Below are 18,955 nucleotides of genomic sequence, written 5' to 3' on the forward strand. Positions count from 1 at the left end.
TGTCGTTCTTGAAATAACGTTGCTTCATCTCTTGGCCTCCTCCTCCTTTGGATATCTTCGTTGTAGCATATATTCCATCCATCCTCCATTAATAGCACTAACGAGCTTGACAAATGAGTTTACTACATTTACACTCAATAAGCCATTAGTACCGATAATGGTGGTTGTAAGAACATCATCAAAACATAAGGGCTAACAATCTCCCCCTTTTTGATGATGACAACCAACCATTATATAAGAGCAAAAATAAAATAGCTTATAGATAGGTGCTCCCCCTATCTATGAGCTCCCCCTAAATATATGCAACAAATGAGGAGATTTCTCTCCCCCTTTGTCACCATCAAAAATGGGGTAAAGAGAAATACTAAATGCAAAATACAACTAGTCAAGCAAGCAATGTAGAACGGTCACATAGTGCATAAGCCCAAACCATTTCTTATGCGACAAAAATCATCCTCTCCAAGAGGCTTAGTAAATATATCCGCTAGTTGAGATTTGGTGTCAACAAATACTAGGGATACATCTTGTCTCTCTACATGATCGCGTAAGAAATGATGGCGCACGTCAATATGCTTAGTTCTAGAATGCAAAACCGAATTTTTGGAAATATTTATGGCACTTGTGTTATCACAAAAGATTTTAATATTTTGAAAATTCAAATCATAGTCAACTAAACTTTGTTTCATCCATAAAACTTGAGCACAACATAGGCCGGCGGCAATGTATTCCGCTTCCGTAGTGGACAATGCAACACAATTTTGTTTCTTGGAAGCCCAAGAAACAAGGGAATTTCCTAAGAATTGGCATGTTCCACTAGTACTCTTGCGATCTACCTTACATCCGGCAAAGTCGGCATCACAAAAACCATATAAATCAAAAGTGGTGCTTTTTGGATAAAACAAACCAAGGTTAAAAGTTCCATTAACATACTTAATGATCCTTTTAACCGCAATTAAATGAGATGCTTTTGGAGACGCTTGAAAACGTGCACATGCACATACACTAAACATGATGTCGGGTCTACTAGCGGTGAGATAAAGAAGACTACCTATCATACCTCGGTATAGTTTTTGGTCCACATCTTCACCACTCTCATCCGCATCAAGCTTAACACTAGTACTCATGGGAGTAGGCGCATGCTTAGAATTCTCCAACTTGAATTTCTTCACCAATTCCTTCGCATACTTGCTTTGTGAAATGAAGATCCCATCCTTAGTTTGCTTGACTTGGAGCCCGAGAAAGAATGTAAGCTCTCCCATCATACTCATCTCAAAGTGATCCTGCATAACTTTAGAAAATTCCTTGCACAAGGATTCATTAGTAGCACCAAAAATAATGTCATCCACATATATTTGAACCAAAATGAAATCATTTTTCCTTTTTCTCACAAAAAGTGTGTTATCAATTGTTCCTTTTGAAAAACCATTTTCAATAAGAAAACTAGAGAGGCGAGCATACCAAGCCCTAGGAGCTTGTTTCAACCCATATAAAGCTTTTTGTACCCGGTAAACATGATTAGGAAAAGCATGATCTATAAAACCGGGGGGTTGCTCAACATACACTTCCTCTTCTATAAAACCATTTAAGAAAGCACTTTTGACATCCATTTGAAATAGTTTGAAATTTTTAAAACTAGCAAATGCCAAAAACATCCTAATAGATTCCAACCTTGCAACCGGTGCAAAGGTTTCATCATAGTCTATGCCCTCCTCTTGATTGTATCCTTGGGCAACCAAACGTGCTTTATTTCTAGTTACAATGCCATGTTCATCAAGTTTGTTTCTAAAAACCCATTTTGTACCAATAACACTAGCATTGTTAGGTCTAGGAACTAACTTCCAAACTTCATTTCTTTGAAAATTGTTTAATTCTTCATGCATAGCCAAAACCCAAAACTCATCATTTAAAGCATCATTAACCTTTTTAGGTTCTAGTTGAGATAGAAATGCAACATTACCACATTCACTCAAGGCTTTTGAGCGAGTTATAACTCCTTTTGAAGGGCTCCCAATGATTTGTTCCTTTGGATGATTTGATGTGAATTTCCAAGCTTTAGGTGGTTCAACTTGATCTTGAGCGTTTGTGCTATCCACATCCTTTTGAACTTCTATAGAGGGAGTGTCATTGATTTGCAACAAGTCCAATCCTCCCTCAATATCATCATCATCATCTTTCCTAGGCAACACAACTTGAGAGCCAACATTAGTCTCATCAAAAGTAACGTTTATAGACTCTTCAACAACGAGGCTTCGTTTATTGAAGACCCTATAAGCCTTACTTCGAGGTGCATAACCCAAGAAAATACCAACATCAATTTTGGAATCAAATTTATCATGGTGATCTTTTGTATTTAAAATAAAGCATTTGCAACCAAAGACACGAAAATAACCAATGAAAGGAGTTTTTCCATAATAAAGTTCATAAGGAGTTTTCTTAAGCTTTGGTCTAATCAAAACACGATTTAAAACAGGGCAAGCCGTATTGACGGCTTCCGCCCAAAAATATTTTGGTAAATCAAATGAGTTTAACATAGTGCGTGCCATCTCTTGTATGGTACGATTTTTCCGTTCAACAACACCATTTTGTTGTGGTGTTCTAGGAGCGGAAAACATATGAGTTATACCATGATGAGCACAAAAATCATAGAAAAATTCATTTTGAAATTCACCACCATGATCACTTCTTATTTTAACAACTTTCAAATCCTTTTCATTTTCAATTCTTTTAACATGATTAGCAAATTCTTCAAAACAATCATTTTTCTTAGCAAGAAATATTGTCCATGTAAAACGAGAAAAATCATCAATAATCACAAAAACATAGTGTTTGCCTCCAAGAGAGGTAACACGCATAGGACCAAATAAATCAAGATGAAGTAATTGCAAGGGTTTAGAAGTCGATACCTCATGGATGGATTTGAAAGAAGACTTTGTTTGTTTACCTTTGGCACAATCCTCACAAATTGTATCTTTTATGAAGTGCAAGCTAGGTAGCCCTTTCACAAGATTCTTCTTAGACAATTTTGATATTAACTCCATATTTGCATGTCCAAGTCTCTTGTGCCAAATCCAAGGATTTTCATCAATTGCCGCAAGACACTTCACATCTTGATTCACTAACTCATTCATCTCAAAAATGTAAACATTAGACTTGCGATTTGCAATAAAAACAATTTTTCCATCCATACTAATGATGCATTTATCCGGTTTAAAAGAAATATCAAAACCTTTATCACTTAATTGGCTAATGCTAAGAAGATTATGATTCAAGCCATTTACTAAATAAACATCTTCAATAATGGGTGAGGGTTTCTTACCAATAGAACCGATACCAATGATTTTACCTTTCTCACCACCACCGAAGGAGACATTGCCTCCTTCAATCCTTGATAGGGTTGCAAATAACTCTTTGTTGCCCGTCATATGATGTGAGCAACCACTATCAAGGTACCACATCTCCTTACGTCGTTGCCGTGACGTTCCCTACAAAAGAAGAAGATGAAGGTGTAGTAGCTTTAGGTACCCATGTCTTGGGTCCTTGGTGGTTAGTAGTTTTGGTACCTTTGGGTACCCATATCAAACCATAAAAATCTTCATTGTCTTTAATTCTACAATGAGTAGAAATGTGTCCATGTCTCATACAATAGGTGCATACAAAATTTCTTTTGTATGTACGAATGTTAGAACCATGAAACCTATTTCTACCATGGTGATTGTAGTTGGCATAAGCATGAGTGGGTCTAGTCCTACAACCCTCAATTTCTAGTCTTTCAATCTTTGATCTTAATTGCTTGTTCTCAAAATCGAGATCTCCAAGCAATTCATCTTTTAGAGCAAGAGAGGTTGTTAGTTGTTCTAGCTTAATATCACAAGAGGCATGCAATTTTTTGAAAGAAGAGTATTCTTTAGACATTCTTTTAAATTCAAAGTTCAACTCTTCTAAAGCCATAGCTATGTCACATTGCATATAAAAAGATTCACTTTCGGCCTCGGATATTACCTCATGTTCATTTGCCATGAAACAAACATTTGGGTCATGAAGAGCAAGTTTGGCTCCTTCTTCATCACTATCCGAGTCACTTGGTTCGGATTCTTCCCATCCGGCATACATAGCCTTCTTCTTCTTGTACTTCATGTACTTTTCTTTGAGCTTGGGGCAATCCTTAGCGATGTGACCCGGTTCATTGCACTCAAAACATTTACCTACACGAGAGGAAAACTTGTTGTTAGATCGAGGGTTAAATTTTTTGTTCATTTTTATAAGTCTAGAGATTCTTCTAGAGAGATGAGCCACTTCTCTAGAAAAATCAACTTCACTCTCCGACGACGAAGATGAGTTGTCACTAGCTCCCTTGAGAGCTATGGTCTTCAACTTTGGTGACGGCTCCTCAACTTCTCGTGATGGCACTTCCTCCTTCTCCTTCCCCTTGAGCTTCTTCTCATGCACTTTGAGCTTTCCGATGAGACTATCAAGAGCTAAGATAGTGAGGTCATGAGCTTCCTCAATGGCCGTAGCCTTGGGCTCCCATGCCGGAGTCAATGAGCGAAGTATCTTGTAGTTCATCTCTTGAATGGATAATTGCTTATCTAGACCATGTAATTCATTGATGATATTAGTAAAACGGGAAAACATAGCATCAATGGATTCATTAGGAAGCATTTTAAATAGCTCATAATCATGCATGAGTCCACTAATCTTAGATTCCTTAACTTGGGGTGTTCCTTCATGTGTGACACATAATTTTTGCCAAATTTCGTATGCGGTTGCACACGTGGAAACCCTATTGTATTCATTGGGGGAAAGACCACAGATTAAGGCGTTCATGGCCTTAGCATTGAGATTGGCAAGGTGCCTTTCATCATCGGACTAGCTCATAATCATGCATGAGTCCACTAATGTTAGATTCTTTAACTTGGGGTGTTCCTTCATGTGTGACACATAATTTTTGCCAAATTTCGTATGCGGTTGCACACGTGGAAACCCTATTGTATTCATTAGGGGAAAGACCACAGATTAAGGCGTTCATGGCCTTAGCATTTAGATTGGCAAGGTGCCTTTCATCATCGGACATGTTCTCAACTTTGGACTTCTCTACATATTTCTTTTCTATAAGCCCTAGGATGTCAAGATCAATGCAACGAAGGTAAATTCTCATCCTAGCCTTCCAATAAGCAAAATTTGCCCCTGTGAAGAGAGGTGGTCTAGTGGTGGATTGTCCTTCTAACATATGCATATTTAAAGAAGCCTCCATTAGATCTTTTCTCTAAGGTTGTTAAACCAAAAACTGATATAGAGACCAATCTCTGATACCAATTGTTGGACCCTAGAGGGGGGGTGATTAGGGTCAAGAGGCTCTAATATGCAATTAAAAATCAGCACAAGCAAACCACAAAACAAAAATGCGATAAAAGTAAGAGAGATAAAGTTAGGAGTTCGTTATCCTTGACGCGCGATGTGTTAACGAGGTTCGGCCCTCTGGCCTACGTCCCCGCTCCCCACTCTCGAGGAGAAATCCACTACACACCCGGTTTGGAAGCCGGAACTTCGTCTACACAGCGATCTCCACAGATCTCTCTCACTACACAGTTTGATCTCACAGATCACACTCCCTCACAGTAGATCTTCACATATCTCACTCACACAGCAGAAGAAAGAAATGCAAGAACCTCTCTTTACACAGCCCTTATAGCAAAGAGAAGGCAGAAGAAAGAAATGCAAGAACCTCTCTTTACACAGCCCTTATAGCAAAGAGAATGTATACTGAAGCTGGGAGGTGAATCACACTTGAAACAGAGAGAAAAACAGAGTTTTGAAAATTTACTCAGGAAGCAGAAAAAGCTCTCTGGTTTTTCAAACGTTAGGGCTGGGAAGAAGAAGAGATCTGGGGGGTTTATATAGAAAAGTTTAAATCATTTTAAAACAAAAACAAATCTTCCCAAATGAGATAATAATCTCTTCTTCAGACCCTCATCACAGACTGTGCCAAACACTAACAAGTGAAAGCACAGTAAACGATGTAAATGACCGTTTAAAAAAGTCGCGGCTGACCAGAGGTAAAAATCGGTTGACCGAAGGAAATTTCGGTCGACCGAAAAATGCCTTCGGTCGACCGACCGAAAAATTCGGTCGACCGCGAGCAGCTAAGGAAATTTGGTAAAACACGCAGAGACTCATCGGTCGACCGGCACGGTCGACCGATTAAAGATTGAAAATTCGGTCGACCGTACCGGTCGACCGACGACACTCTGGAAACATACTGAAGAAAGGTCATCGGATCGGTCGACCGGACCGGTCGACCGATTTCTGATATTTTCTGAAATCTGATTTTTGACCAACTTGAAATATTTGTAAAATATTTATTTGACCTCTGAAAATTCTGAAACTTTATAAAATATTTTTAATACTAAAAACAAACTGCTTGGAAAAAAGAATTTTGCAGATAGGTACTCATACTTGTGAAAAATAGTATTTTGTGAAAAACGCTTAAAAGCACAAGTCTAAAAACGTGTGTGTGATTCCCAATAGCTTCAAGTAAACTCAGTAACTCTTTGCCTACATTCTAGCACTAGAGAGAAAAACAAAAGAAAGCTAATATCCTCATATAGAGAGCAATATACTTGAGCTTTGATATAGCTTGAATCGGATGAAGCTTTTGATCGAATTTGTCGTTCTTGAAATAACGTTGCTTCATCTCTTGGCCTCCTCCTCCTTTGGATATCTTCGTTGTAGCATATATTCCATCCATCCTCCATTAATGGCACTAACGAGCTTGACAAATGAGTTTACTACATTTACACTCAATAAGCCATTAGTACCGATAATGGTGGTTGTAAGAACATCATCAAAACATAAGGGCTAACAACCTTGAGGTGTCTCGGAACCCGAGACACTCTGAGGTGTCTCGGAACCTGAGACACACTGAGGTTTCTCGAAATCTGAGACACCCTGAGCTCGTCGTTTTGTCATTTTATCGTCTCGTCGCTTCTTTATTCCGTCGTTTCGCGTGTTCCTTTACTTCCTTTTGGCATTAGATATTCTTCTTTGACTCGTATTATGACGTTCATCGTCTTTTCTTTGTCTCGAGCTGTGTTTCGGAAATAGCCTTGGTCCAATAGTTCAGGCGAGGTTCGATCAATTCAGGTGGACTTCAGAATATGTTGCGAAGAACAAGTCATAACTTTCAAACCGTAAGTCCGAATTGGACGAATTATATATGAAAATCGCCTATCTCGGCGAGATAGGACCAACCAAACCAAACTTTACCACTGTCTGTTTCACCAAATTCCCTCCGGTTAGAGAGATATTAGCATTTTCGTCAGTTTTAAGCTTCTTTGCAATCTATAGGTAATCTTTTATGCCTACAACGGCTCAGGTTCAGGATTCGATTATAGATCGGAGACCGAGGAGAGACATATGGTTGCCAACAAGGTATACGGACACAATCATTGTATATATACTTCCGGTAGAGAGTGTCGATGAGATGGTTCCTTCTACATTCAGAGAGGATGAGCAGAGTTCAGAGGTTGATTTGTGGTAGGAGGCTATGTAAGAGGAGATGGAGTCTCTTCACAGGAACAACACATGGGAGCTTGTTGAGCTTCCAAAGGGGCGGAAGGTTATTGGTTGCAAATGGGTGTATACCAAGAAGGAGGGCATTCAGGGCACTTCAGTGAGGTTCAAAGCTAGATTAGTAGCGAAGCGTTATGCACAGGAAGAAAGCATTGACTACAATAAAGTCTTTTCTCCAGTGGTGAAGCACTCTTCGATTCATATCTTGCTAGTTTTGGTGGCACAATATGGTTTAGAATTGGATTAGTTGGATGTGAAAATAATTTTTCTTCATGGTGATCTTGATGAAGAAATTTATATGATTCAACCATTGGGGTTTCGAGCTACCAGAAAGAAGAATTTGGTGTGTAGATTGAAGAAATTGCTATACGGGTAGAAGCTTGTTGCGGATTTGCACTTGTTGAGGTCTTTCGAGGCTATTTGGATGAACTATGGGCAGCTTGATCCTATGAGAGATGGGATACATAGGCAACCATATTCGTGCAACTGGATTTGGAGAGACGACACATCAATGTTCTTATTAGTGTCGGCTCAGTTTTGTGAACACTTCGCCGAGGTGGATAATTATTGGATAGCAGGTTATTAGACCCAACATGATTCCTAGTCTGTTTTGGTTTTAGTTTTAGAATTGTTGGATTCTTAGTCTGTTTTGGTTTTAGGGAATTTGGGATTCCTAATCTGTTTTGGTTTTAGTTTTAGAATTGTTGGATTCCTAGTCTATTTTGTATATATATATATATATATATATAACGTTTTAGAAGACATTATTATCAGAGAAAAAAGAGTCTTTTGAGCACTTTGAGAGGGAGATTATTGTGAGGGGGTGAGAGATTGTTGGTTAGAGTTATTTTGAGTGTTTGAGAGAGTTATAATCCATTGTATTTCTCCTCCATATAGTAAAATATCCCCAACCTCTCCCCGTGGACGTAGGCAATTGCCGAACCACGTAAATCTCCGTGTTTGTGATTGGTTGGTGCCATTCTTTTGTGAATTACACTTGTTGGTTGTTCTTCTCTGTTGTTCGTCGACTCGTGTGGGTGTTTGTTTTGTGCGCATGCTTTCATCGACGTGCAACACCACATACCTATGATTTGTTAGAATATAAAAGGAGAAATAAAAAAGAACATTTTTGCAATTTTATGAGAAAAATCAACTTCATTATGTTTTATTTAGCAAAACTGATACCTTTTCGGCCACGTCATCACAACTGGCTAGAAAAGAGATTGATTTTGCAAAATATAGTGTTTGAGAACATAAGGCCACCAGTCCCATGTATTTAACAATCTAAATTACTGGTTAATTAGAGCTTTATGTGTAAACAAGACTGCATAAAAATAGTTAATTCTTAATTAACGACCTCTAAATATACAGGACTGCTAGTCCCATGTGTTTTGTAGATTATATTCTGCAAAATTAACCTTATTTTGGTCAGCCGTGATGACGTGACCAAAAGGAGAATGATTTTGCTAATTAAAACACAAGAGGTTGATTTTTGTTCATAAAATTACAAAAAATGTCTTTTCTAAAACTTATCAGATAAAAATTTTTGTAAAACCATCAACTTAAGTTCCAGTTTTATTGCAGTGGAAGGGTGTTATATGGAGGTCCTTCAGTTATTAGTTCTAGATGATAACATGGAAGAATTTGATATACAGCCCCCCACCCCACCCTCACGGAGTGATAGTATGTAGAACATGTTGCGGAGGCATTCATGGAGAAACTGTGTCGTTAGAAGCTTAAATGAGAGTCCAATAAAGGAAATTGACTTACAGTGAAAAACAGTCATATATCCAAAATCGTACATCGAAATTGTATAAATAGTATATGAAAATCACGTATTTTTCTAGATGGAGTCAACTAAACTCACTATTAGTCGGTTTGTCACTATCCATTTCATGACGTTCCCTCTGGATTGAAAAATATTAGACTTTTTATCATTTTTATTATTTCGGATAATATTTTAGGAGTTTTTATTATTATGAAACCAATCTGGTTTGCTCTAAATTTAACCGATTGATTTCCTCAATCATAGGTAGTCTTTTAAGGGTAGTTTGTTATTTTTGTTTTTCGTAAAGTTTAGGTCCTAAAATATGATTTCCTTGTATTTCTTAAGGGGTGTTTGGTTCAATTTCTAGAAATTATAGGAAATGTTTTCCACCTAAAATATGATTTCCTTGTATTTCTTAAAAAAATTATAGGAAAAGTTTTGAGAAATCAAAAAGTACCAATTTTCTTGTTTTTTTTACTTTGCTTGTTTGGTTCAAAACAAGAAAATAGCTCATAACTTTATAGAAAATAACAAGATTTAGTAGTTTTTTAATTAAATATGGTATGTGTCAGATTTCTCTGGTGATTTCCTCTTATTTTGAGAGAAAATTGCTTTTTGTAAAATTTGGTAGGTTTTGATATTTTATAGAAAATATTTCTGTAAATTTTTTGTTGAACCAAACACAATTTATAGAAATCTCTGAAAAACTTTTAATTACAAATTTACCATTGTCAAATGTTTTGAGAAAAGTTTTCTCAAAAAGTGTGCAACCAAACAGCCCCTAAGAGTCTAGTTTTTTTCTATTTAAGCTTAGGATTGTAAGCCCTAGAGGTATAACTTTTTATTAATAAATTTTTTCTTATATTATTTTCTTGGTGGATTCGAAGATCGTTTTTTGTAGATTCAAAGAACAACATTTGGTGGATTCCAAGACCTAAATATGTATTTTGATTGGGGTTTTAATCCCAGATAAGTATTTCAGGTTTCTCCAAGGGTTGTGAAAAAACCGAAAGAAAGAGCGGCTTGTAAAGATATCTAAAAGCAACATAAGAAAATTGTAAAGAAAAAGCTACTAGGATCAAGATTGAATAAACTCAACACTGATGTATGGATTATAACAGATTCCTCTGATGTGCCGAATACATAGTTCTAATTATGGGTGGAACTTGTTAAAAATCTCGTGTCTCTGGTTTGATTTCAGTATTTCTTTTCTTATCGAGCTTTTTATCTGTCATTGAACTTGCACTGCAATCTGCGTGGTTTGCTGATAGCATCGTAAATCTCTAGCAAAGGGAGTAACAATCTGACATGAAGTGAATTCTCTATCTTTTAACCTGAGAAGATCCAAACACATCCAAAGTTTAAAAGCTGATGGCATGTTGTTCCATTACTACGTGCACACCCCCTGTCCCCTCTCCACATGCTTCACCATATCTACGCCATAACTACAACAAATGCCCCCTACGCCTCTCTCTTCCTATAAACACCCCCTCAAATTTCCCTTCCTTCATTGAGCCCTCAACCTCTCTAAACAACAACAACAATATGAAGTCCTCACTCTTCCTCCTCCTCTTCATCCCAGCCCTCCTCCTGAGCCAAGCTCCGACCACTGTCCGGTCCCAGACCTGCAACCCGGCCGAGCTGAGCCCTTGCTTGGGATCGATCACTGGTGGTGCACCACCGACAAATGGATGCTGCAACCAACTGAGGAAGCAGCAGCCTTGCTTCTGTGGATACATGAGGAACCCAAGCTTGAAGGGTTACATTAGTTCTGGCAATGCTAAAAAGGTTGCTTCTACTTGTGGAGTTTCCCTTTCAAAGTGTTAGATTGGGAGTACTCTTGAGTGGTATTAATAACTTGTGTTTGCGTTGTATGCTTATGTTGTGTGTTTTCAGTGTCTGTGTGTTTCGTTTGTAGCGCTGTATTTCATATGCAGTGGAATAAGATTTCTAATTATTAGGCATTGTAACGCTTGCACTATTCACATGGGCCTAGACTGCGAAAAGAGGGCCCCCACACCTCAAGGTTTATTTGACAGGTGATTTTAATAATAATGAAATAATTCATTGCTTAATCAGATAATTATATTATAATGATAAAAAGAATAACAAACTCTACAACAAGCTCAAGAAACTTGATAGACTCTTATTAAACTTCCTATTTCAGTCTTTTAATACATTGTTTATTGCATGTCGCACAAGTTCAGAATATATAACAAAGGATAGTTTCTAAAATTTCATACTTTCCTAAATTTGGGCTTCCCCTTTTACAGTTGATGCAGGAGAGCATCTAGAAGCCTCATTGTACCTTATTTGATACTCCGACACAACCAACGTTCATGCAAGGACTCTAAAACTGATTCTGACAGGTGACTTTGATCTGGAAAATAAATAATAAAATCAGTCAAAAAAAATCAATATACTGTCTATAATCAGAAATTTGCAAAGTATATTTACAATCAAGAGAAAAGATCCGCAACCAAGACAATTCCTTCACTGCAAGCACATGATCATTTACTTCTGTAAAAATTAGATGATTGATAACTATTTGGCAAATATTGCGATTCAGGGAGGAACCAGATGCTGGATTAGTATGCATTGTTTGTGTCATAATTATCCCATTAAAGTGGAAATTTCTGTGCATTTTTTATATATAAACAGAGTAAAGAATAATTCAGGTACACCGCGGGGATAGTAGATAAAGATATCAAAGCATAATATATTCGAATGATGAAATTAAAATTTAAAAGATGCAACTCGGATTGCACATCACCATTCCTACTGCTTGCTAGACTTTACACCTTTGTGAGGTTCTATAAATCAAGAAGAGTAAGATGCAAAAAAGAAAATTGCTGCCATAAAAATAAGAAGAGATATAATTTAAGAATGTCGCCAAGTATGCAAAGTTACGTCACTAGGTTATGAGAAGTACGGAACTTTGATAGATGCTAAACTGACATTTGATCAATACAAAAGCAAAGGTAGGCTTCAGATAGATAGTTCATTGAAAAAGAAAGGGAAGAATAATAACTCACCAGTCAAATGTTTGACCAATGAAGAAAACCTCCATGACCTCTGGAATTGGTGAACTTGTAGACAGGACCAGAGACTACAAAACCAAGAAGTAATCATGTAAAGTATTGACACTAGAGAACTCAATAAACAGTAATGCCATATTCCAGTGCACAAACAGAGCTATTTAAAGAGAATCAACAGCCAAGGATAAACTTTAAGAAAAGGGTTAACTGTAGTTCTATTGTTGCATATGGACCCCTGAGGAATTTTTTTTTGGCTCTTTTACCCTTAGAAGGTCTATTTGTCAAAAAAAAAAAAAACAAATTTCTCTTTCTCTGATGGTAAAGAGTTAAAAACATTGTACTAGTGAGTCTATCTGCAACAATAAAAGTACAGGGGATCTATCCACATTTTGGCCTACAGTACGAGGGGTCTATCCTCAATTAACCGTTAACAAAAGTTTAAATATCTGCAGTATTACATACACACAAAAAAACTATACCTTCATAACCCTCAAATACCGGGTCATCAGATAGAAGAAGTGGCGTATCAAGATCAATAAAGCTGCGTATAGGATATTGCAAAAACTATAAAACACGGGATATCAAAGGTTTGCGTCAACAATACAAGAGATGTAAGTTTTGGAGGGTAGCATACTCGAAACAACCGAGACCTGCAGCAAGATGACCAGCAAAGCCCATGGCAAGTCTAGTTTCAACCATACCACCAATCATAAGTCTAATGCCAGCATTTCTTGCAACATTAATAATCTCAAGAGCTCCAAGGACCCCTGACTTAGCCAGCTTGATATTGATAACATGAGCTACCTTTCCTTTTACAATTCTATGTGCATCATCTACACTCCTACAACTTTCATCTGCAGCGACAGATACGCCGTATTTCTCTTTGGCTACGTCACTAACCTGACGAAGACCATCCCAGTTGTCTCTATGAACAGGTTGTTCGAAAAGCTTAGGAGTAACCCCCATTTCTGAAAGAAATAAATAGCAGTAATAGAATCCATCAGTATAGAGAAAATTTCAGGATAAATAATAAAAGATAATGAAGTACATTTATATAGAGAACGAAAAGCAGCTTAACCATCGGTTATAATACCTACAATGCTTGATGGATGTTAATGTTGGGAATTAATAAACAAAATATGCTAGAAAATGAGCTTAGCAGTAATGAGAATGTTACACCTTGTTTAGATGGAGGTTAATGGATGGAAGTTAAAGTGAAATTTCAATTTCATCTTGTCTAGGAGTTTTTTTGAGGGGTTAGAGGATGGAATGGAAGGTTAAATTTCCTTCCATTTTCCTCCCCTCCAATTTGGGGGATAGAGGATGGAATGGAAACCCATGTAAAATTTTACAATGTGACAAGACAATTATACCCTTATGACATTAAAATCAATGGCTAAGATATACTAACATCCCATATGTAAGGGTATTTATGTAACTTTATACATATACACTTCACTTTCCTCCTCTTTATTAGAACCCCCAAACAAAGTAAACAAATTTAATTCTGTTCCCTTTACTAAACTCTCAAACAACATTTTATCTTTTCACTCTCATTCCCTACCTTTCCTTTCCATTATTTAACTTTTCGTCCCTTCCCTTAGTAAACTCTCAAACAAAGCATAGGTTATCTGATAAGAAATGAGCACAATCATAGGACGTTAATGGTCATTCTTATCGGATAAATTATAAATTAATGAAGCAAGGAAGACGAAAGGCCTAAGAGAGTTTCGTTATAAGCTACTAAGAAGGGTACAATAATGATTAACTTAATAAGGAGATAGACCTCAAGAGAACGGAAAGAAATCTAGGATTCATGTAGCAGATGCCAAGAATTATGGATAAAAGGCTTTTTTATTAATGTTGTTATTATTGCAAAGTAGCAAAACATCATACTCACAAAACAATACTTGAGAAACGAAAATGGTTGTGAGCAAAAAGACCCACCCTGCATGTTAATTAGTGGTACCTACCAGCAAGCTTTTCAAGAACTTCAACTGCTTCATTCGCTGAATATCCTTCATTAGCATCCAATATAAACTCGCAATCGGGATGAACTGACCGTATCGCTTTCATAACTTCGATGTCTGAGTTCAAATCCTTTCCCACCTTCAGCTTCAAAGTGCTAAACCCTCGTTCACGATATTCTGAAGCCAATTTAGCAGCTTCATTTGGGGAAACAATTGGAATCTGTATATATTTAAATTTGCTTTAAATGCATTTCGAAACAATGAAGGAAAAGAACGCTAGTTTTTTTTAAAGGAAAATAGGAAACTGAACTGTTATGTCAGTGGTTATGGAATTTGATGCTCCCCCAAACAATCTCCAAAGAGGCAAGCGAATGCTATTAGCGATTGCATCAATAAGTGCCATCTCAACTCCTGCTCTTACCTACAACCAGAAAATACAACCGTAAACATTATTTAGGCGGTAGAAAATTAATCCCTTTTTCTTTGAATGATAACATATGAGATGACAAAAATAAAAAGTAGCACAGTTCACAAGTGTATTAGCTGGCAACAGTAACAGGCAACACAAGGGAAAAGTTATGAGAAGTGATAGATCCGCAGATGAAATGGAAACATGCAGAAAATATTTCAGGCATGTAAGCTAAATTTAGGATTAATTTCAGAAATCCCTAATATTGGGGGGTTTTCCACAGAACCCTCATAAACTTTTTTTTTATCTCACAGATCGCCCTGAAACTTTGCGGTGTTTCACAAAATCTGCATGATATATAAACTTTTCTCCTTGGGCAACTTACCAATAATTGGAAAATAACTAAAATGTCCATGGGAGAAAAACCCATCAATTGCTCTCAATTACATTTTAGTTATTTGCCATTACACGTAGGGTCCTTTCGGAATTTTTTTTAAATTATTGAGTTGCTCATTTTGATTAAGGATTGATGTCTCTTTATAAACAAGGTCAATTGACTGCTTTATAGACTCCAATAATTGATTGTTCTCGCCCTTTATTATAAGACAACTATTATGGGTGGGATCCACTTCAGAGCTTTTAGCACAAGCGACTATTGATGGCTGCATAAGTTGAACTGATTGATTGATTGCTCGTTTTAAAAGTTGCATATATTGTATGGTTAGTGTTCTGTTTCTTATGAGTCGGTATAATTATTATTTTGGACCTATTACAAACTTGATATTGAATCATTTATGTGTTACTAATTTGATTCATTTTGGCGTTTAAGTTAATGAAAGTGGGAGGGCAAACTAATCAAGACAATGATTGCCAAAATAAGACAAATCAACATGGATTTGGATCCTCTCCACTACAAAAAAGTAGTGGAGAGACCACTGCTTTTAATCTCAATCGTTGATTATTTAGTAGGCGGTTATGATACAATTTAAATCTAACACTTACCATACCCCCGTGTATTGCACTCATTCCTAATTTACACTAAAAGAAAAAATCACAACCATTAACTACATAATCAATGGCCGTGATTATGTAGTGGTCCCTCCACTGTTTTTTTTGTAGTGGAGAGGATCCGAATCCAATCAACATGACATCATCAACAAGAAAAAGACCAACCTTGTTGATGTTCCCCTTTCTTTTCATTTTCTTCCTTCTCTTTTTGCCTTTTTGTTCTTTCCCGTGTTGCATACCTTTCATACAAATCAAAATCTGATTTAAGAAGAGATAGAGAAGGATCTCGGTGTTGATTTTCTAGACGATTCACCTCTCTCGAAAGATAAAAGTGGAAACTAGAGAGAGAGAGGGAAACTGACGTTGGGACGCTGGAGTTATCTATAGCAAGGATAGTTTGGTAATTGCACAACCTTAAATTAAAGACTGGCTCAAAAGATTTGGGGGGGGGGGCGGGGGGGGGCTATGCAATTTCCATGATTCGAGACTACTATCAAAATATGAAAGATTTGAGGGACTAATATGGAAATAGCCCAGATGGAAGAACTCACAGAGGCCAACCCATGTCCAGGCAAAACACGCCCGATCTCCTGCGACGCCAACCCCAGCCTCACAGTCTCACTCCCAACAAGAAACCGACACGTGTCAGAGGCCCTCTCAAGGGCAACCGGCTGGTCCTCGGCGGTGACTGACGGCAGAACCGGGGCCTCGCCCCAACCAACTGACCCATCCCTCAACTCGATCTGAACAGTGACGTTATTGACGGCGTCAAGCCTTCAAGAGGCGATAGTGAAGGGGGACGTTAAGAGGGCGGCCCTCCTCACTGATGTAGAATACACAGCAGACACGTTTATGTTAAAGTGGGACAGTCGTAAGCCCAAATACGGGCCTGGTAAAAAAAAAAACTAGTTTCGAAGAAACGGCCGTAACTTTCAAAACGTACGTCGGAATAAGACGAATTATATATGAAAATCGACTATCTCGACGAGACGGAACCATTCAAACTGTGGATTCGGTTTGCGTTCTCCGTTTCGCTAAATTCCTTACGGTTTGAGAGATATTTGTATTTTTGTCCGTTTTTTACTATTTTTAGTAATGTTTTAGGAGTGTTTTGTTTAGGAAACAAATCCAATTTAATCTCAGATTTGACCGGTGGACTTTCCTAGTAATAAGGAGTCTTTTTAGGAGTTTTAATATTTTAGGAATTCTTTTACTATTTTTGGTAGAGTTTGACTGTTTGTGTAGGAGTCTTGTTTCTTTTTTTCTATTTAAGAAGAGTCTTGTAAGCCCTAGAGGCATAACTTTCGATTAATAATCTTCGTTTTTCCTCAATGTTTCTTCGTCGGTTCGAAGCTCTTCGTGGATTCGAAGATTTTCTTTGATGGATTCCGAGGCTACTACTTTCGCGCTGCGTCACGCACGGCCGACGTCGACGTCGGAAAACGTTTGCTTCAGGCTATGGAAGCCCATAGATGCCGAAGCTGAAGAGGAGTTTGTTATTTTGAGGTTCCGATGTGGGACTTTTTTTTTTTGGGAGAAGGGTAGAGGAGCGGAGACATTGAGAGCGGAAGATGCTGGTGATGATGGCATCGGGCGAGAGTGAAATGAGCAGGTGCTGTTCTTTCTATATATGTTGCCCTACGCATGCTTTTGTTTTATGTATTTTGTTTTTGTTCGGGGTATTCTGATGAAGACCATATGACATGCTTAAAGGATGCCTGCTTGCGGCCGAAGCACGGGTAGTGATAACTAGACTATTTTCCTCAAACTACTTTAAGAGATAAAGGGCTGTTTGGTTCAATTTCTATAATTAAAGAAAAGAAAAATAAATGTGCTCAAAATTTGATTTATTTGTATTTCTATAAAATATGTATGAAAAATTTATGGAACTCAAAGAGTACCATGTTTCTTGTTTTTTGCTATTTTTTTGTTTGGTTCAAAGAATGAAAAAGTTGTATAAATATTTCTATAAAATACCTCACTTTTCCCTACTTTATAGAAAATATTTCTATAAATTTTTTTGAACTAAACATAGTTTACAAAAATCTACAGAAATCTATTATTTACAAAAATGTCATCGACAGGTATTTTCTTAAAACTTTTCTATAAAATGTGTGAACCAAACACCCCAAAAAGTGTGGAGTTTGTTCTCTTCAACCTTTTTGATGACTCGTTGAAGGAGCCCACGTTTTTCTTTTGCGTATGAGATCCAGTAGTTTGGAAAAGATTAGTCTGGTCAGTGTAATTGGCATCAATTGCTGTCAAGGTTGAGTATAGAAGTACGGAAGAGAATCTGTAGCCTGTGGGGGTCGACATCAATAGTTGTATCACGTATAGATCTGAAACTCTTTGAAGTATTGAGAGATTCCATACTTTTATTAGAGGGTTTTAGATTCCATAGTTTTAGAGTATCAGACAACTACCTGTTGTCACTTGTCAGCATACGTATCAATATATTTAAGCGTGAGAAAGACAAAGCTATCGGTGGTCGATGTACATCAACGTCCGTGCAGTTAAGTGATTGCCGAGAGGATTTTAGGACTTAATTTTATGTAGTTTCAACTCGAATGAACTAGAGTTTTGTTTCTTAGTAGTTGCACAAAAGCACACGTTGAATCACCTAGTTGCGGTCCGATTGAGGGAAGATTGCGCCTCTAATTTGTGAGTATAGCTCAATCATTTATTCAGTGATCACGAAGGGGAAAGCCTACCAAAAATGTTAGTTTTGGCAGGCTTTCAACCCATTTCCCCTTCTAAAAGAGGCAATCAAACGCTCCCTAAACCTTAGTCCACACGGTAACTATGGGAGCAGTATAGCATGCCAACCATCCTAATATAATAGCTTTCGGCGTTAATTTTAGGTTTAAGAGGCATGTCGGAAGTACATGGGTCCAAAAATTAGTGACGGTAGAATTTTGGATTAATAGACATAAAATCCTAATAGATATATAAAAAAAAGATGACAAATACATGTCTAATTTATACGAAAAGGTTGCAATATCACAAAGAAAGAGGGCTAAGGAAATAAAATATTAAAAAAAAACAAGGTGCAAAGCAAAAATAAATAAATAAATAATAAACAAAAGAACTCACAGAAGCGAATCCATGTCCGGGCAAAGCACGCCCGATCTCCTCCAGGACCAACCCAAGCGTCATGGGCCCACTCCCAACAAGAAACCGACACGTGTCTGCC

At 37.4% G+C, this 18,955-nt stretch overlaps 1 protein-coding gene across 2 annotated transcripts; it reads right to left on the reverse strand.

Moving 5' to 3' along the window:
* LOC109844946 (L-Ala-D/L-amino acid epimerase) lies at positions 11,464-18,949 on the reverse strand. 2 transcript variants are annotated; one of them, XM_020414126.1, is made up of 7 exons: positions 18,856-18,949; positions 14,656-14,766; positions 14,349-14,565; positions 13,010-13,343; positions 12,855-12,916; positions 12,373-12,446; positions 11,464-11,717 (listed from the first exon to the last, which is right to left on the reverse strand). In XM_020414126.1, exons 1-6 carry the CDS (start codon positions 18,916-18,918, stop codon positions 12,376-12,378), a joined length of 858 nt encoding a protein of 285 aa, XP_020269715.1. In that variant the 5' UTR covers positions 18,919-18,949; the 3' UTR covers positions 11,464-11,717; positions 12,373-12,375. The 2 variants fall into 2 exon arrangements, with proteins under 2 accessions (XP_020269715.1, XP_020269714.1); XM_020414125.1 differs by lacking the exon at positions 12,855-12,916.

The sequence above is a fragment of the Asparagus officinalis genome, chromosome 6 (genome assembly GCF_001876935.1).
Source record: "Asparagus officinalis chromosome 6, Aspof.V1, whole genome shotgun sequence".
NCBI lineage: Eukaryota > Viridiplantae > Streptophyta > Magnoliopsida > Asparagales > Asparagaceae > Asparagus > Asparagus officinalis.